The sequence below is a fragment of the Mesocricetus auratus genome, unplaced genomic scaffold (genome assembly GCF_017639785.1).
Source record: "Mesocricetus auratus isolate SY011 unplaced genomic scaffold, BCM_Maur_2.0 Super-Scaffold_100081, whole genome shotgun sequence".
NCBI lineage: Eukaryota > Metazoa > Chordata > Mammalia > Rodentia > Cricetidae > Mesocricetus > Mesocricetus auratus.
In genome coordinates this window covers 1,501,746-1,521,689 of record NW_024429237.1, presented here as the reverse complement: position 1 = coordinate 1,521,689, position 19,944 = coordinate 1,501,746, and the positions used below count along the sequence as shown (strand labels likewise).

The window sequence follows — 19,944 nt, the reverse complement described above, 5'->3', positions numbered from 1 at the left end:
GTGGCCTGACATACAGCCACCCAACAGTACTGAGAATGAGCTCTGAGATGCTCTCTCTCTCTCTCTCCCTCTCTACCCCCCTCTCTCCCTTCCTCCCTCCCTTCCTCCCCACCCCACCAGGGCATCCATCAAAGATGGGTAGGGCTTGATTTTCAGGTATTTGCATTCGGAGGGTGGAATGGGAGTCAACATTAGATCCTGGAGGAGGACTCGGAAGACCATTGCATTGTCCTGGTTTGGGTCCAGGGAAGGTGGCAGTGAACGCTTTGCCCTGGTTCCTCCTCTGAAGGAAGTGGTAGGAGCCCCAGACTCTCTATAAAGTGTATGCAGGAAAGAGCTTTTTCTTTTCCCAGCCTGGGCCAGACTGCCCTGACACCCGCTCTGGAGCTATAGCCCTCACTTCCGTGGCAGCCCCCAGGGGGCCATGGCACCAGCAAACGGGGAACCAGGGTGACAGTGTCCAGTGAGCCTGGGCAGGACGGGGTGAGAGGTGAACCAGCACCTGCCTGAGCCATCTCTGTCGCTCTGCTGTTCCACAGGCCACCAGCCGGCCCATTGTCCCCAGGGAGAAAGCAGGCAGGCACTAAGGGGGGTTCTGTGTGGGCAGGAGCTCAGTGTCTACCCACAGGCAGGGGCTCCTGGAGAAGAGTGGCGATGGGCCGAGGACAAGGAGGGAGGAAGGGAGGTGGAGGGAAGGCAGACAGGCAGGGCCGGAGTCCGGAAGACCACCCTCCACCTGCGGAGCAGAGGACTGCCCCCGCTGCGCCGCAGGTTCCCTCCCGTGCTTTTGGCAGTGGGCAGTGTGCAGGGCCTGTGAACAGGAGATAAAGAGTTCAGGCCGAGCATTTTTTCTCACTAACCGTGGATTTGTGTGTTTGTTCAGCTGGTGGCTCTGATAAGCCCCATTCTGCCAGATAAAAGCCAAGCAGCTATGAGGCGGGGCCAGGGGAGGGGTTGTTGTAAGGGGCCTTCCTCCTCTGTCTGAATCCTGGGCTATAACCTCCCCCAGGAGTCCCAGGCAGAAGAGGGGTCAAGGTGCCCAGACACTCAGTGATGTGCTGCTGGTCCGTCCCTAGGGGTGTCCAAAGCCGGCACAGACCTTGTCTCAAAGCGTCCCAGTGAGCCCACCACATGGGAAAGCTGGCCTCTGGATGGCAGGATGTCCCTTGGCTGGCTTGGGAGCCTGACCACCAAGACCTGTGTGGTTCCCTGCCAACCTCCGTCCCATGTCTGTCAGGATGTGTTCTGAGCTGACAGGGTATTAACATCCCTTACTTCCGAGATGCCCTTGGCCCTGTTGGGCAGGGGGTCCATTCTCGCTCAACTGTTAGGTCCTTGGGCCTCACGACGCGGAACTCGGGGCGTCTGCTGCCTTTCAGCAAAGCCAGGGTAGCAGCTTCATCCTGCCTGCCTTTTCATGACATAGGCAAGGATCATAAGTGCTGAGGTTAGTGCAGGTCTGCAGGACCCTGGCTGCAGCTGCCCTCGCTGAGGAACTGGCCCCTCTGCCTGTGAGCCTAGGTCCAGGCTTCCAGTGTTTCTGCCTTTTCTCCTAGAGCTGAGCTGAGCTGAGCTTGTTGGGGGCTGGTGGCGGCGGCATTGTGGCAATGCTGGCTAGGGCCGCCAGCCGTAAGATGGCTGCCAAGGTCTAAAATGGCTGCCAGCAGCGCCCAGAGCCACGCCTGGTGGCTCGTGGCAGCGGGCCTCATCCTCCCAGCCTCTCCTGCTTGCTCCTTTAATATGAACTAATAGTAATAACAGCAGCACCCTTTGGGGAAGTGTCCTGGTTTAAAAGGATTTCCTGTCTGTCACTCTCTCCTGGAGCCCCATTTGTCTCTGCCTTAGTCACTGGCACACCTCCGTCTCTTTGTCACATTCTCTGCTCGCTGCATCCCTGGGCTGGGTGTGTGCACGCCCACGCGCGCTCGTGCACACACACACACTCACACGGGCACGCAGCTCTCCCTCTGTACTTGACCTTTTGCCGTGGGTCAGTTGCACTCCAGTGGGGTGGACTCTGAGCCCCCGTACGTCTACCCAGGTCTGGAGGCCTTTGGGGCTGTGTTGGTCCCTGGATGGGTGGGAGCCACCGAGGTCTGTAGAGCAGCAGAGCTTGCCGCATGCCCTTCCGTGGGCTCTGCATGCCACTCCTGATGCTGTCTGTGCCCTTCTTGGGCTGCGTGTACAGACAGAGGCGGCTTCGCAGTGGGGCTTCAGGAAGGCCCTAGCAATAGGCCACTAGACCCCTTCCTTGGCTTCTGCTTGGACTGACTTGGACTTGAATCAAACCCGGGGATCCAGAGAGTGATAAGAAAATTCATACTGTATGATGCCAGGGTACAGCAAGGTCTCAGGATACAGTCAGTGACTGGAGGTGGCCCTGGGCCCCCTCCGTAGCAGAGAATGCCAAGCAAAGAGGTGACCGACGTGGCATGAAGGAGGACACACCTCACATTGGAGCGGGAGTTGGTGAGCACTTTCTTCATGACCTCTGCTCTCTTAATTCATAGCAAGATTTACTTTTTGGAATTAAAAAAAAAAAGTTGAAGGAGCCCTAAGTTCAGTTCCTAGTACTAGTACTTCAGAGAGAGACAGAGACAGACAGAGACAGAGACAGAGACAGAGAGACAGAGAGAGAGAGAGAGAGAGAGAGAGAGAGAGAGAGAGAGAGAGAGAGAGAGAGAGAGAGAGAGAGAGAAGGATAGCAGGCCCCAAATGTGGCAGCCTTCTACCCATCATCGTACCATGAAATGGCCCGGGAGCCTGGCCAGTGCTCCCAGCCACAGATGTACAGGGCCTTGACTCTGAGAGCAGGGCCCATAAAATCCTCCTGGGAGACAGCAGGACACACATGGAGCTGTGGGTGAATTTGGGGTGGTTGGGCCACCATGAGGAGCCCAACAAAGGCTTGGGCAGCACTAGGGCACTGTGTCAGATGCCACCTCTGTGGTCCTCATGAATAGCTGAGTCTTCACCAAGTGCCCTACAACCTGCCCCAGCCCCCACCCTCTCCCCGGCCGTCGTGCCCAGGCCGGCGTCCTGAAGGTCCCCGCCCTGCCCCTGGCACACACAAAGCTTTGGGGGACCTGGGGGACGAGAGTGGGGGGCTTTCTCAAGCTCTGCAGGACGAGAGTGGGGGGCTTTCTCAAGCTCTGCAGGACGAGAGTGGGGGGCTTTCTCAAGCTCTGCAGGACGAGAGTGGGGGGCTTTCTCAAGCTCTGCAGGACGAGAGTGGGGGCTTTCTCAAGCTCTGCAAAATATTCGCGCACACACACTCCTCCCTGCCCCCCCAGCCCTCTGTGAGCTTCCACCACACAATAGGCCCTTGTCTCAGGGCTCCCTCTGAGCAGCTGTGGCAATGGGGCATGAGACAACCCAGACAGGCTGGCACAGAATGGGTGGCAGCAGGGCACACCTCCCCCTCCGGGTTGCCAGGCATTGCTTGTAAGCATAAAGGTGAGGTGGAGGGGGCAGGAGCCCACAGGAGCAGCATTAATTAATGGACTTAGGGAGGAGAGGACCCCTCTGGGAGAGGGAGGGCCCTGGGGGTCTGCCTTGTTACAGGCAATGTCTGTCACTGACTTCTTCCCTTGGTGTCTCCCTGATTTCTGACTCTTGATCAGGGCTACCTAGCCATGGCAACTCCGTCCCTCAGGGCTCACTGAACAGTCTCTGGAGGGTTAGGGTTGTCACAACTAAGGTGCTATTGGCATCTAGTGGGTAGAGACCAGACATGCCACCACACACCCTGCCCAGGAAGCCCCACCCCCTGCCTTAGTGACCAATCCAGTCTAAATGTTGGGAGTAACGTACGTACCGTCTTCCCTCTCCCCTGTTTTTCTGGGCTAGCCCTGGAGTCTGGGCGAGGGGGTCTATTGCCTGGGATGGGTGCCCAAGGCTGAAGGGTGGGTGCTTGGCTAATGGTTTTATGACTCTTTCTCCCTTTTGTTTCTCCTGCAGAATCCGGACAATCAGATAGTTCAAACCAGCAAGGAGATGCGGACATCAAACCACTGCCCAATGGTCAGTGCTCCACCCAATCCTCCTTCCCCTTCGCTCAGCTGTCCAGTGGCTTGGGCTGTCGTCCAAGGAGGGAGGATTCCCCTGGCGTATGCCCCTTTTCTGTGGGAAGAACTTTGGAGGAACGGATAGGCACCCCACCCTGATCTGGCTCCACTCACCAGCCATTTTCTTTCTTTAGGACACTTAAGTTTCCAGGACTGCTTTGTGACTTCCGGGGTCTGGAATGTGACAGAGCTGGTGAGAGTATCACAGAGTGAGTTGTGTCCTGCTGTGGGGCGGGGAACTCACAGCCAATACCTCTTCCCTTACCACCCACCCAGGAAAGGGGTCTCTTCCCAGCAGCTTAGACAGCACAGCGAACTCTTCCTGGGCTTCTGGGAAGTGGTTCATGGCAGCATAGCTGGCCCGTGGGTCTACAACAGCATATCCCAACCTCACCAACCTCTCTGTCTTCCCAGCTCCTGTTGCAACTGCATCAGGGCCCAACTTCTCGCTGGCAGACCTGGAAAGCCCCAGTTACTACAACATAAACCAAGTGACCCTGGGACGGCGGTCCATCACCTCCCCTCCTTCCACCAGGTAAGCGAGGACAGTGGTGTCCTCACCTTCCTGACCACCTCGCCGTGGCTTCAGCGCTAGGGTATTCCAGGGGTCACCGTGCCCGGCCTTCCACTGAGCTTTCTGCCGTCATCAATCGTGTGACACAACCCAGAGCAAGGCCTGGCTGTGCCTGGAAGTGAGGCCTGTTATCTGGTGGAGTTGACATTTGAGCCCAGACAAAGCTGGCAGGAGGAGTCCACCTGGAGACTCCAGGCAACCTCCCTCTCGGCCAGACTTGAACAAGTTGTCAGGACTAGAAGACTGTTGGACTCTTTCAGGGGATTGGGGACCACTGGAGGGCATGCTGCATTCCAGAAAGCTCCCTCCAGCCACAGCATGTGTTGCAGGGCTGACAGCATCGAGGCCACTGCATCAGGATGGGACAAAGGAAGGCCTGGACAGGGAGGGAGGGAAGGCAGTTTGCAGAAGGAGAGAAATGCCTGGGAGAGAAATCCCAGGGTCTGAACCAGAGTTCTTCTGGGAAGGTTGAATCTTTGCTTTTTTTTTTTTTTCCTAGACAGGGTTTCTCTGTATTGTCCTAGCTTTTTGGAACTCACTGCATAGACCAGGCTGGCCTCAAATTCACAGAGATCCGCCTGCCTCTGCCACCCGAGTGCTGGGATCAAAGGCGTGAGCCACCACCGCCTGGCTGAGTCTCTGCTTTTTAACTGGAACATTTTTGTTAGCCATGTAGCTTTTCCTTTTGAATTTAAGCTGTTTGTTTGTTTGTCTTCAAGACAGGGTCTCTCTGTGTAGCCCTGGCTGTCTTGGAACTCACTCTGTAGACCAGGCTGGCCTGCTTGCCTGTGCCTCTTGAGTGCTGGAACTAGAGACGTACACTATCGTGCCTGGTGTGGGTGTGTGGCCAGAGGCTTTGGAGCTAAGGTGACCATTCCCTGACATGAGTGCTGGGAATCAAACTCAGGTTCTCTGTAAGAGCAGTGCATGCTCTTAGCCACTGAGCCATCTCTCAAGCTTTTGGTGTTTGTTTTTAATCTTGCATTAGAATATTTTTATTATTTATTTATCTTTAGTTTTTTGAGACAAATTCAACTAGCTGGCCTGGAATCCACTGCAGCCTTCTGGGTACTAAGGTTACAGACAATACTTTTTAGTGACTAAGTTTCATAACACAACTGAGCTGATAGGAAATATTGGCTGGGTCATAGAAGGCAGAGAAAGGTTTTGCCTGTTCTTTGATGGGCACTCAGTGATCTAGTAACCTGAGGGAGAGCAGGTCTGGAGATGCCCTACTCTAGGAACTGGAATGCTTCTGTGGGCTGGCGCTCACCGGCGTGCAATACCTGGGTCTCAGTACCTGGTGGCTGCTGGGACCTTTGGCCCACTTGCCTTCCTTCTTCCTCAGCACCACCAAGCGCCCCAAGTCCATCGATGACAGCGAGATGGAGAGCCCAGTTGATGACGTGTTCTATCCTGGGACAGGCCGCTCCCCAGCAGCTGGCAGCAGCCAGTCGAGTGGATGGCCCAATGACGTGGATGCAGGTATGGCGGTGGCCGTCACAACGTTGCAGCCTGTGTGTCCCTGTGGTCTCTTTTTTTCTCAGGTGGCTCTTACAGACTCTTGGTCCTAAGGGGGCAGATGATGCTAAAGGAGGGGGTGAGGTGAAGAGCCAGCTGAGCCTTCCAAGTTGGTAGCTAGTTTGTGGGTGTGGTGGGTAGAGCACATGGCTCCCAAGCCTGCAGTGCCGTTTATTAAAGGTATGACCTCTTCTCCATAGGCCGCTTGCCTCCAGAGACCTGCCCACCCTTGTGGTTCCTGGATTAAACCACTTTTCCATCTGGGGCCCAGGGTTGTGTTTGAGGCCTCTTGCCTTTCTGCGGCAGGGCCTGCCCTGGTATTGGAAGTGTTCAGCAGCATTCCTGGCTCCACCACTAGATGCCAGTAGCAAGCATCTACCCCTTCTGAAGTCATTTGTTTTGTTTTGAGACAGGACCTAGCTGTGTAATAGCCAGGCTGGCTTCAAACTCCAGCCGCCTTTATCCCACCTCCTGAGTGTTAGGATTGCAGGCTGCATCACCACCCTATTTAGATGACTATAAATGTCCCCAGACGTTGCCAGATGCTCTCAGGAAGACAGATTTGAGGTGGCTAACCCTGGCCTTAGAGCCCAGCTTTACAAAGAGGCTCAGAACTCAGGGTGGGAGGGTAAAACTGTCTTGGGAATCTAGCAGCAAGCAGAGTCTGAAGAGCCCTGAGGAAGCAGCCCAGACCTCCCCAGTCCTCGCTGAGATGGCTTCCCGTTGAGCCAACCACAGGCTGCTCCAGTGCAGGCTGATGGTGTGGGCAGCCTAGAAAGCAGCCCAGAGGGAAGACTTCACGTCAGAAGCTACGGGTGTCCTCGAAGCCTTAGAACTCACAAAGGCAGACCTGCTTTTACACAGTGTGCTTAGAACTTGCCTGCCCTAGATTGAGCAGGGGACACTCTAGATGGTGCCAGGGACTGGGCTTCATTGTTTAAGCCCTAGTCTGGTCTGATGGCAACTTGTCTGGTGGAGACCCAGCAGAGGGAACCAGTACAGACCCGGCTTTGACTCTGGTTCCTGTGCAAAGCTTACCTCCTGGACTTTGGGCTGAAGGAATGGACTTGGCACTCTTTAGAGCACCAGAGGGAGACCGTGCTTTGTGGAAAGGCACCACAGCATAACTTGGAGGTGCTGCTCAGGGTTTCCCTGTGGCAGACAGGGCCTGGACCAGTGTGACCTACACACACCCTTAGGGGAATTTCTGGAGATGGATAGGGAGGGAGTTGGAAAGCTGGATATCACTATGTCCTGGATCCCAGCTAGGCCTGGCCTTGGGCAGGTGACATCTACAAAGACTGCTGCTAAGGGTACCTTGATGACCTGCTGATGGCCAGTGACTGTCCGTGTTCCCAAGAGCCCGCTCGCCAGGCTTCTGCAGTCTTCCCTCCCTGTCTGCTCTATTGCCTGCCATTTCTGTTGCTTCTGGCAGCTCTGCCATGCACTGCACCCCCAGGATCCCTTACCCCCCAACTCGTCGTTGTTTCCCTGGGCTGCGACAAATCGCCAATTAAGCAGCCCAGCTGCAGGATAGGAACAGCTGGGTAGGCACTGTGCAGCAGCAGGGACAGCTGTGCACAGCTGGTGAGGCACTCCCCCCTCCTCACCATGCCAGCTATCAGGTGGCACACAGCTGCCATCAGATAACACCTCCGCTGGTCGCTGGAAGAGGCTCCCCCCCGCCACTTCTCTCTGTGGTTGGAACTCTGGTTTTCTGTACTGAAGCTCTCCATTCCCATCAAAACCAACAATGTTTATCCCCCAAAGATGGCAGCTCAACGTCTGCCTCATCTCCACCTTGCCTATTTAGCCCAAGATAAGAGACACCAAAAGAATGTGCCCCTGGGAACCCCGCTTGCCAGCCTGTTACTTGGATGTTGTGCATACTGGACAGGGATGACGTTGGCTTGCAATCTCGGACTCTTAGAGGCAAAGCCCAAACAGGGTTCTTTTTGTGCCCCTATGTCTGGCTGGATGCCACTCTTGCCTTTGGGCACCAGGGCAGAGAAGAACCCCTCTCTCTGAGCCCTGTGGCCTGGGCAGTCCTTGCCCCCTGGCTCATCCTCGGGGTCCTCCCAACTCTCTGGCTCCTATCTTTGTTTTCTTGTTGGATGCTGTGCCCTCTGGAGGATCTCTAACTATGCTTTCTCTTTTCCTTCTCTCCAGAAAGGCAGAGCTGACTTCCTCAGACTAGAGTGTCATAGGTCATCATGTCCAGGTCCCAGCCTGTGCCTCCCACCTGTGTCCCTTTCATTGCCTCCCACTCCTGGCTGCTGTGGGCTCCTCACGCATCCCTTCCTAGACGCAAGCCCTGCATCCCCTTCTATCCCTTTCTCCATGGTCAGGGAGCAGGGTGCCGTCCTTGCCACCCTTGCCCAGCATACGGTCTCCGTGTTACCAGGGGCCTCGCTTTACTCTTTCAGAAGCAGCCATAGCCAGATTGCACCCCTGAGGTCAGGCCACAGAAGGAGCAGAGCAAGGCCAGAGGTGGAGGAAGGGCTGCTGGGCGCTGGGGAGAGAAGGAGCTTCGAGAAGGAGCTGGCTGCTTTGCTGGCTTCCCGCCCCAGCCAGCTAAACCTGCGTGTCGCTGCTTCCTCCCCCCAGGCCCTGCTTCTCTAAAGAAGTCAGGAAAACTGGACTTCTGCAGCGCCCTCTCCTCTCAGGGCAGCTCCCCACGCATGGCTTTCACCCACCACCCGCTGCCTGTGCTTGCTGGAGTCAGACCAGGTGAGAGATGGAGGCGGGCCTAAAGGGACACTGCGGGAGGCAGCCGCGGCACGGGGCAGCTGGCCAGGTACAGCAGGGGCCAGGGCTCACTCCAAGCGACAGATCTGGGCTCCCTGAGTGGGATTGTGGCACAGCAGTGGGGTGGCTTGGGACGGGCAGTGTACCCCTGGGAACCAGGCTTGCCCACTCGGTTCCTAGATTCCCTCGCACATGCTAACCCTGGTCTGGGCTGGGTGCATGTTTTGCACATGCTCACTGGGAACTGCATGCAGCCTCCACCTCCCCCACCAGCAGGTACTGAACCGAATCGCTCCCCTGGGGAATGCTCAGCAGTCCAGGTCCCTGGTGTCTGTCCTAGGGTAGACTGTCACCTAGTCAGGCCTTCCTGCCTTTCCCAGAAGTAATGGGGTGGGCTGAAAGAAGAAGGGGCTTGCTGCAGGGGAGGACTGTCCTGCTTCTTTGAGGGTACATCTCTTCAGGCCCCGGGAAGATGCGGGAGCTTCCCGCGGGTGGGGCCGGACGGGAACACACGGGACCTGGCCCCCACTTGCTGATCCCCCCTCAGCACCCATCCGGCAGTAAAGGCTTTTGTTTGCACACGGGGCCCGTGTCTGCCATTCCTCTCTTCTCTTCTGTAGGGCACAACAGGGAGGTTTACCTCCCAGCTTCCTCCTTGGGGCCTCCTGGCTTAGAGCCCAGAGGCAGCCAGCACTGGGGCAGGGTGTGGTGGCCACAGGGTGGGGGCAGGGAGCCCAGGCCTTGTGCCGGCAGCGGGAGGGAGGCAGGCTCCACTCTGCTGTACTCCATTTTTATGAACTCTAGCGAGAAGCCAAGTTTCCTCGGCCCCCTAATGAAACAGAGAGCAAGAGTGAGCTGATTGGAAACAGACGGGAAGGGGAGACCACGGGGAGAGGCCTGAGCAGGGGTAGGAGCTGTGAGCGCCCAGCGTTGGGGCCAGCACAGGCAGGAGGCCTGTGGGTCCCACTCACACTGGCGGGGGCTGTGTGTGCTAGGCGCCCATCCTGCACAGGCAGGGCTGTCCCTGCAGGGTCCCTGGAGCCATGCATCCTTCACATCTAGGGCAGGGCAAGGGAAGCGTTTGCCAGGGGTACAAGAAGGAAAATGTCAAAAACTCAATCCTCAAGATAAGTTTTATATTAATGTATTATTTCTAAAAAGAATGAAAACAGTTGCAAAACATAGGATGAGGCCAATCCCAGCATACAGGAGGCTGGGGCAGAGGGATGGAGAATTTGAGTCTGTGTGACTCTGTCTCAAAGAATAAATGAGAGCAAAAGTTTATGTCAAGCAAATTCGGCAGGAAGATTGACTAACGCAGATCCCTAAGTTCAGTCCTCAGTACGGAGAGAATCCACTAACCAAAACAACAATAAAAAGCAGCCAGACATCCTGCAGTCTTCGAATTAGGAAAGAGACAAGAGGATCAGGAGTTCAAGGTCAGCCTGGGAGACAAGAAACCCCATCTCAACAAACAAGCAAACCAGAAAAACAACTTGCTAGCAATTTTAAAAAGATAACACCCAACTCTGCACTTGTAACTGTCCACCTGCCTCAACTACCCCCTCCCCGCATCTCCAGTCAAATATTATTTATAGAAGCAAGCAGCTGGCCCTCAGGTCTGCCAGTTTTGTTTTGTTTTTTTGCATTTAAATGTTTTTGTTGTTTTTTGTTTAGATGACTGAGGGTCTTTGTGCCTGACACAGTGTTTCCACCCCATTCTTGGGATCCTAAGCCTTCCTTTCCCAGGTGGCTACCCTCACAGCCTCTTCTCTGTCCTGCTTCTGTGCACACAGGGAGCCCCCGGGCCACAGCATCCGCCCTGCACTTCCCCTCCACGTCCATCATTCAGCAGTCCAGCCCGTACTTTACACACCCGACCATCCGCTACCACCACCACCACGGGCAGGACTCCCTGAAGGAGTTTGTGCAGTTTGTGTGCTCTGACGGCTCGGGTCAGGCCACTGGACAGGTGAGTCCAGAGAGCACAGAGGCCTCATAGCCTCGTCCGTCTGTCGTCGTCCGTCCGTCCGTCCGTCTGTCTGTCTGTCTGTCTGTCTGTCTGTCTGTCTGTCTGTCTAAGGGCTCACGAGGAGAGGGCCAAAATTCAGGAGCATACATGGAGTTGGAGTAGCAGAGCCCATAGACTCTGTCTTGTGGGCTTGGGGACAGGGTCTGCATATTGTCCTAGGGTCTGCCTGTCAGGGACTGGAGAGGTAGGGCAGCTGCCAACCTTCCCGTCAGGGGCTGCTCGCCCTTCCTGTTGACTCTTCGCTCCCAGCAGGAATGAGCATATGATTTGTGCAGTGAGGCCTTGGACCTCCACCTTTCTAAAATCTAGGGGGTCAAGGATTTGACAGACTGTGGACCTGAGTTTGTCTGGCTTGTTATTGTTGGGCTGTTGATTTTGTTGATTCTTGGTAGTATGAAGCTGTCCTGGACTCGGCGGGAGGCATCCCCGGCCCACCTAACAGATACCTTCTCCTTCTCAGTCATGGGTGTCAAATCTATCTCCAGCTTTCAGGGGGCCCCACGTGATTGATGCCTGTGTGAAGATTCCCACACCAGGACTCTTAACAAAGGGTTTCCACACTGTTATGGTTCTAGAACAAAGCCTTTCAGATCCACAGCCCCTGCAGAACCCAGGGGCTCCTTGCGGGTTCTTTCCCACCCGCCAGCCCCGAGGCCTGATCCAATCTCTGAGTGCTCTGCAAAGGGATTATCCAGGAAGATAACATGCCAGAGATGCTGGCAGGACATGCTCCGGCTCTAGGGGTCACTTGAGATGGGATATGGAGAGTTTTGTAGCCCAGCACCATGAAGACTCCCCCATGCCTGGGCCAGTACAGCTAGCCTGGCTTTGAGAAGTCATGAAGAGGATGTCCAAGGGCTTAGAAAGCAGGCTGGGAGAGGTGCTCTGGAAGTCCACGCCAGAGACGGTCCAAGGGGAGCAGCCACACTGCCTTGAAGTGCTTGGGGAAGACTGGTGATTGCTGGTTCTGGGATGTGACTGGGCTGGGCTCTCTGTCCACCCTGGGTCTGGTCCTATTTCCCCTGGCTTGCTCACCCACCCCCACCTTCTGCTGTCCCCACCCCCACCTTCTGCTGTCCCCATCGTCTTCCCCACTTTGTCCTACGAGGTTTCTCTTGCCGGTTGATTCTCTAGCTCCTTAGCACTTGGTGACCTTCCTGCCTCTCTGTACAAACACTGTCTGTCTTAGGTAGAACCGACTCCTTATTACCACTTCAGAGATAGAGCAGACGCCAGAGAGATGCTCACTTACCTTTTCACCTCAGAGGCAGCCAGGCTTGGAGTACAGATGAACAGGACCTAGGGACCAATGCAAAGAGCCATCTCTCCCTACAGGGCCCCGAGGAAAGAGTCCGTTGGCCCCTGCCTCCTGGGGGCTGGGTTCTGAGCCTCATCTGTGACCTGACATGTGTAACATGGACTTTCCTAGAGTGATTTTCTCGAGACAAGTACTTATTCCGTGAGACTGCAGACACTGATGTAAGCAGACACCTTGCTGAGTGTGGCTAATGACGGGGAGTAGGGAATCCTCTTAGGACTCCCTCTGCGGCCTGGGACTGAGAGAAAAGCCTGCTGCAGGAGCTCTTGCGGGTGTGATCATGCTGGAAAAGAGGGTCAGAGGCTGTGCTGTGTTCTACCCTACCACCACCTGCCCCTGCTGCCGTAGAACAGCAGTCCTCAGACTCAGTGTACGCAGAGTCACCCAGAAGCTTCGGCCTGCAGTGGGTGAAGCCTAAGGTGGAGCCTGAGAACCCAAGTGCCTTCCCAGGTCTTGCTCCTGGACTGCTGGCTAGAGGACACACTTTAGGAGCCGCTGGCCTGGAGCCTAACAGAGCACCCTCCTCGGCACCTCACAAAACCCAGGTTACAGACCAGATTTTCAGGAAAGTAGCCACGCAGGGAAAATTACAGAGGGCTTCCAGGCACCCTGATGTTTCACCCTTCCTCCCCAGCCTGGGCATGCCTCTGGCGGTCACAGGGAGATAGCACTTAAGGGGATACAAAGGACAGGAGGAAGGGCCCTGGCTAGCAGTGATTCAGGGGTAGAGAAGGGTCAGCCAAATGGACACTGTGAAGCTGCAGGCCCAGTGGGAATGACGACTCAGGGAGGCAGGAATGCCACCGTGTCTAAGAGGCAAGCGGTGTGCCGGGCCAGCTGTGGACTCCTTCCAGTCCCTGCCTGGGCACCTAAGGTACTGTAGAGCCACAGACTTTGATATGTTAATACCTTAACTTGTATCCCAGCCAAATCTCAGATGCCCCAGGCCCGATGGAAGTTGTGACTAGCCCCGTCAGGTGGGGTTGTCCTTTTAGACACTCTTGCAAGAGGCAGGCCCTGGAGGAGGCTTCCATGCTGTGTCCTAGCTGTTCTGAGCTCAGAGAGAAGCCACAAAGCTGTGATCTGTGAGACTGCTCCATTTCCTGTCTGAGGGAAAAATGGGATGGGAGCCAGACAGGCCATAGACATGAGGGGAGAGGCTACTGCTTGGCTCTCAGTGGTACCCCTGCAGAGTTGGAAAACTTTCTCTTTGGTCCTAATGCTCTTTGGTCCTAAGAGTCTCTCTCTAAAAGGTACCTACCACAAAAGACTCCAGTCTGGGTCACATATAGGGATGCTGGGCAGCCACCAGTTGTTTGGCCAGATACTTCTCGACTATCATCCTAGGGGTGTTCAGGAATGGTAGGGGCCCAGTGTGTCAGATCCGGAGGGTCACTAGGGATGAAGGCTGCTGAGTAGAGGAAGCTCTGAGTCAGGTGTGACTGGAGGGGAGCAGGTGGCACTGCTTGCCTGTAGTCCCAGCATCTGGTAGGAGGAGGCAGGAGGATCCCATGGTCAGTCATCACCGAGATTAAAGTACTTGCCACACAAGTCTGATGACCTGCGTTTGGTCCCTGGAACCCACATAAAGATAGAAGGAGACTGAATGCAACAGAGGGACAGTGCAGTCCACTTGGGCTGTCGGAGTCTGCCGGCGTGCTGGAGCCTGGGCGACAGCAGCTTCCATGACTCTGATGGAGGGCCAGGGTGTCTAGGAAGGGGAGGTCAGCGAGAGACTAATATGGTTCAAAGAATCTAGCCGGTCCCCGTGAGGGGTGTGTAGAGCAGGCCTCAAGGGGTGCAGGGAGGAGCTCCGGCAGGACACTCTGGTGAGCAAGTGTGCACTCTGACTTCACCCTCAGACTGAGTTCCGAACATCCAAGGGGCACAGAATGGGAAATGCCAAGACAGGGTGGGGACCTTGAGTTCTCTTTGGGGAGAATGCATCTTCTAAAGCAGTGGACCATTTTCGAGATATCCAAACTAACTTGCACTTGGGGAAGGGGGCCCATGAGCCTGCCCGAGGCTCTTGGGTCAGACAGGTAGGGCTCTGCCTCCAGGCATGGCCAGTGTAGTAGGTAACTTTGCATGAACTACTTCCCTGCACAGAACCTCACTGGAGTCAGGTATTGAATGGGTAGAATAAAGCTTCCTCGGCACCAAAGTTTCCCAGAGACAATACCGTTAGCTCTGAGGGTGGGGGAGACGAGCTTTCATCCTGTGGACTGTCAGGTATGGATTTGTAGCTACCCACTTAATGCCAGTAGCATCTTGGAGACCTCAAAAATGTCTCTGGATGCTGCAGTGCCTTCTAGGATGGGGAGCAGAATGGCTCTGAGCTCAGAGCTGTTCCCTTGTGAGTAGCTGGAAGGTCAGACCCAGCGTGGGTACAATGTCTGGCTATGGTTGGACACCCAGAGCACCGAGCTGAGCCACTCACTGTCAGAGCAGAGAGGCGCCCCACGCCCCCACCCCTGCGGCTCCTTGTCAGTGAGAGATGAGTTGAGGACGGAATGGTGGCTGGAGACATCAGATGGGCTGGGCTTCTGGGCTTTGTCGTCCAATAGAAGGAGGAGCACTGGCCAGGTGTAGTGGAGCTTATAATTCCAGCACTCAGAATGTCAAGGCAGGAGGATTGCCAGTTTGGGGGCAGCCTGAGAGAAAAAGACCTCCCTAGGACTTGGGCCTGAGTGGCCAGAAGGGCTGAAGTTTGCTCCATAGGAAAAGAAGAGCTGGAGCCAGGCCACCCTGCACCTGAGCTGCAGGTGGGCATTGAGGGCCTCATCCCAAGCAGCAGGAGGCGTGTTCCAGGTCTGCCAGGGATACTGCGCCTGCCAGTGGCTGGGGAGCCTGTGGTGTGTACTTTCTCTGACTCCTTGAAGCTGACCCAGGCACGCTCGGGCATGAGGCCTGCCGGAGAAGTGCAAGTTTGAGGCACAAAGGAGAAGGAATGGATCTTGGTGGCGGCGTGTCCTTGGCTCCTGAGGGCGCACGTTATCCAGGGAATCTCTCTTGAAGAACTGCACAGAAGTTGGAGCCACTGGTGGCATACTTTCCTCGCTGGCTGATTTTTTTTATAGAAAAGGCCAGCGCCCCACTGTTCACAGGCTGAGAACGGGATCTGCTGGAGATAGAATGGATGGAGGGTGAGCGTCTCAGTGCTGATGGCTTCCTGGGCCAGGCTGCCCATGGGGTGGATATTGGCAGGCCTGTGGGTCTTGGCTAGGCAGCCAGCCCCAGCCAGGCCCGTGGAGGGAGTGTGCCTTTGGGACCTTGGGGGTGAGCTGGCTTCTCTTCCCCGCCATGAGGACAGGTCTTCCAGGAGCACTGCTGTTCTAGGTGCAGTGGTGTGCATTGCTAGGTGGCTCTCTTCTGTACCCAGAACATCTTGCTTAAGAACTGATGAATTAGCCGGGTATGGTGGCGCACGCCTTTAAACCCAGCCCCTGGGAGGCAGAGGCAGGTGGATCTCTGTGCTTTTGAGGCCAGCCAGTCTGGTCTACATGGTGAGTTTGAAGCCAGCCAGAGCTACACATTAAGACCCCGCCTCAAAAATAAATAAACAAACAAATAAATAAAAGAAATGATGAACCACCCGTCGGACATCCCCCTTCTTCCCCCCACTACTTCATAGGAGAGAGGAAAAGAGAGACAGACACACCCAGGAGACCAAATGGAGGCCTTACTTCTCCTCCATCGTGTGCCTAGAGCAAAGGACCCTCCCTCCCACGCCAGCGTCTTCCATCGGGAGCGTCTGCTCTCAGGAGCAAGTGGCCGGCCGCGCAGGGGAGCGTGTGTCTGTGTGTGATGTGCCTTCATGCGCCACTCTATTTATGTTGTTCGCAGCCCAACGGTAGCGGCCAGGGCAAAGTCCCGGGGTCATTTTTGCTACCGCCGCCGCCTCCAGTGGCCAGACCTGTGCCCCTTCCTATGCCTGATTCCAAAACCACCAGCACGGCCCCAGACGGCGCCGCCTTGACTCCTCCGTCACCTTGTAAGTGGACGATGAAACCGAAACCACAGCGCCCGGCATCCCTGGCCCATCTACACAGTCTCCACTGCAAAAAGAGGAGCGCCCCTCCCAACAAAGCCCCCACCCAGAGCGCCTCAGAGCCTCCCACCGGATGAGCAGGGCTGAGCCCCGGCCATGGCCTCGTGGGTCTCAGTTACACTAGCCAGCACCCTATGAGCCCTGCCCACTGCTCCCAGCCAGGCCCTGGCCCAGGCCCCCTTGGGGGGCGGGAGGGACCGTGCAGTGGGGCGCTGGGCCGGGGGGCGCTGGCGCGGGTGGGGGGCGGGAAGCACAGCCATGCCATCTTCATGCCTGATTGCTGCTTTTGTTTTTGTTTTTTGTTGGTTTTTTTTTTGATTTTTTTTTTGGTTTTGATTTTCAATTTTTTGTTGTTGTTTCGTTGTTCCCTTACACGCACCAGAAAAATTAAATGTGACCACAAGGTGATGCCACCACCATGCTATTTTTGCCTTGTCCCCTCACCTCCATCTGGCCCTTGGGCCTCTGAAGACGCAGGAGGCTGCTTTTCCAACCCTTCTCCCTCGGTTTCTCTTGTTCCTCTTTTTTTCCTTTCCTACCCTCTCCCCATGCTCCCACCCCTCCCTTCTCTCTCCTCACTTCCTTTCCCAGGTTGTAAGTTCCAAGGAGAAGGGAGGGCACTGGGCCCCGGCTTATTTCATCTTTCTTCTTCTTCCCTCCATCCCGCCCCCTCTGTCTCTTCCTTCCCTTTTCCCCCTTTTAATCCAATGACAAATGTTGCCAAAAAGGGAAGAGAAGAAAACTCTTAAGTGGAGAGGTCCCAGCTAGACCCGACGTGAAGGACAGGAGAGGCGGCGCTGTCTTGGGCTGGCACAGGGTGGGCAGGAATCTGAGCTGGAACTGGGTGGCAGTGCGTGGGAGGGTGGCCCATGTCAACACTCCTGTCCGTTTGAGCTCTCTGTCTCTCCCTCTCTCCCCCTCCCTGCCCTCTCCATGTCATCTCCTCATTTGCATATGCCATTAGACATGATCACAGTCACTGGAGTGGGCAGGGTGGGGGAGGGAGCCAGGCCGGAGCTCACTTCTGGAGAGGGGACAGAATCTGGTGAGCATGTCCTGGATGTGTCTGGTGTAGGGCAGGAGGGAGTCTCCCAGGTGAACTGTGACACTCTGGGGACTGCTTCCCAACTATCGGGTTCCGCTGAATACCCTAGAGGAGCTCAGGGTGTTGGGTTCATTTGTCCCCTAGGGCACTGGACAGCTGCCCCCCATGTGGCTGAGCTTTGGGACTCTGTGGCCTCTTCCTCTGTCACCTGGTCTGCTGTATTGATGGCAGAGAGTAGCACCCCACCCCCCAGCAGCCAGGCCATGGTTCTTTTGTGACCACCCCTGCTGGCTTAGTCCTCCACTGAACTCTGGTGAGTTCCTAAGCCACTTGCTGACTAGTGGGATTACCCAAGGTGGTAAGTGGTATAGCCCCCAGTGAAGCTGTGGGGCTGGAGACTCCGTGAGCCGGATGAGAGGACCATACCTGACAGGCTGGTCCAGGCTACCCAGCTCCCACCAAGTAGAGGAGCCAGGTCTCCACTGGCAAGCCATCCTCTCAGTAGGGGACAGATCTAGGCCCAAGGGACATCAGCTGCAGCCTCGATGGCCCTTCCTCACCTCAGCCTTGACAGGCTGAGGCAGGAGGGTGTGTGTACGCTCCTGGTCAGTGAGCGGAAGGGCTTGCAGCCTGGCCTCCCAAACTGCAGCCCCTCACTCGTCCTTCCCGCTGCCAGGCTACCCTGCAGCACTCTAACCCAGTCTCTCCCTTTCTCAGCCGCCCAGAAGGGCAGTGCCGAGGTGGGCCCAGAGCCTGACCTGGTCTTTCCCTCTCTCCTCACCCCCTGCTCCCCACAGCATTCACAACGACAGGCACCTCCTCTGCCAGCCGGTTTGTCGGCATCGGACCCCGGGACGGCAACTTTCTGAACATCCCACAGCAGTCTCAGGTAGGAGACGCCCTGGTGCAGGGAGAGGGAGAGGGTGGATGGGCTGGGGGGGGGGGCATCTCAGGATGTGTGTCCTGGGGAGGGCCGTTCCTAGCGAGTTGCATGCCCAGGCTTCTGCCCAGCTGAGCAGCCTCCCTAGGCAGCCTCAGGCTCCCGGCTAATCGGCTAATTGGATAATTAGCTCTGACAGCCCTGGACCTGAGAAAGGCTACCCAAGGCTAGAGACCTGTGGGCCATCTTACAGAGCACAGAGGGAAGTCTGCGCACTGGCTAGGAAGGCAGCCCTACCCGTGGGTCTCCTTCGACTGTGGCCGCCTAAGGAAGCCTTGGTCTTCCCTGTCTCCCTGGCACTGGATGGGCTGGACAAAGGTGGGGAGGGACAAAGTTCGTCTGGTGGGCTGTATGCCCAGAGACTGGCATCAAGGGCAGGGCTGGCTGCTGTCCTGGAGGCCCCTCCCCTGGGTCCCCTTAGGTCCCATTAAGAGGAAAGTCAGGCTGCTGGAGCCCCCAGTCCCCACTGACACCACCCCCACTTCCCAAAAGGAGACAAGCCAAACTTGCCCTCCAGCATGAGGCCCCCAGACTGCTGTGAGAATGCACGTGTACATGAACACACGTGGGTGTCTCTCGTGTGCCCGTATCTAGAAGGGGTGAGAACCCAGGGCCCTTGGGACACAGGGAGAGCCCACTCAGGAACAGGTCAGGGGCAGCTGTCAAGGGCCAGGGTTTTCAGAAAAAGCACACAAATAATCTTCTTTTTGTACATGTTATAAAAAACACTTCCTTGCTGGCTTCCTCAGCCCTGGGAAATCCACCCCTGCTCAGAGCCTCTGGGCCACCTCTGCTGCCTCCTGCCCCGCCTCTGCTGAGGCCCCAGTCCAGAGAAAGTTGGTGGATGAAAGTTGTGTGTGTGTGTGTGTGTGTGTGTGTGTGTGTGTGTGTGGTTTAAGGGTCTTTTCTTTCTTTTCCTTTGACACACACACACACACACACACACACACACAACTTAGTCAAACTTCAAACTTCAGAGCTCCCTAGTGGTGAGGGGAGGAGAAAGAAACTTCAGCCCCCTCCAGCCTCCCACCCCCTTTCCCCAGAGTCACGTCTGACCCGTCTGGTTTCCAGGAGCAACCAGACATGATGTAACACCCAGATGAACTTGAACTTGGGGGTGTTGAGAAGAAAAACAATGGCTCTGAGCAGGGTCTGGAGCCAGCCCCCTCTGCTCTGTGCCAGGGAGGCCAAGAAAGCCCTGCTGGCAGAAGGTGGGAGGGGGGTGCCAGAGGAAGGGACAGCAGGCGGCCTCCCCTCCCGGCTCTGGGCTGGCACCAGGAGCCGGCTTCGTTGCTCCTCCCTCTCCCCCTCCTGCCGCTCCTGCTCTGCGTGCAGTGCCTGCTCCTCGCTGCTCAGAGCCCCCTGTCCGCCCTCCCTCCCGCCCGCCCTGGGTTTTGCCTTCTTCGAGCTCTCTCTTCTCACTTTACTTGGATGTTTTGAGGCCACGTCAGAGTTTGAGGCAAGTTTGGGAAACAATTTGTCTCTTTCTTCCGCCTGACGTTGAAGTAGGGGAAATGAGTCCTAGCCTGATCCAGGGCCCTTGACCAGGCAGGTGTGTCTGGGGGTCCTGGGGAAAGGGGAGTTAGACACCCTAGAGCAGAAGCCCTTGGGCCTGGGGGCAGGCAGGCGGCTGTAGGGGGACAAT

General features: G+C 56.2%; 1 protein-coding gene across 1 annotated transcript in view; it reads left to right on the top strand.

Moving 5' to 3' along the window:
* The window catches only part of Nfix (nuclear factor I X), a gene marked incomplete at its 3' end in the record, with an annotated part of 91,015 nt that overhangs the window by 67,751 nt on the left and 3,320 nt on the right, over positions 1–19,944 (top strand). Inside the window, 7 exon segments of the mRNA NM_001281939.1 lie at positions 3,961–4,023; positions 4,202–4,276; positions 4,482–4,602; positions 5,990–6,126; positions 8,770–8,892; positions 10,707–10,882; positions 18,154–18,245. Coding sequence (NP_001268868.1) covers positions 3,961–4,023; positions 4,202–4,276; positions 4,482–4,602; positions 5,990–6,126; positions 8,770–8,892; positions 10,707–10,882; positions 18,154–18,225 — 767 coding nt within the window.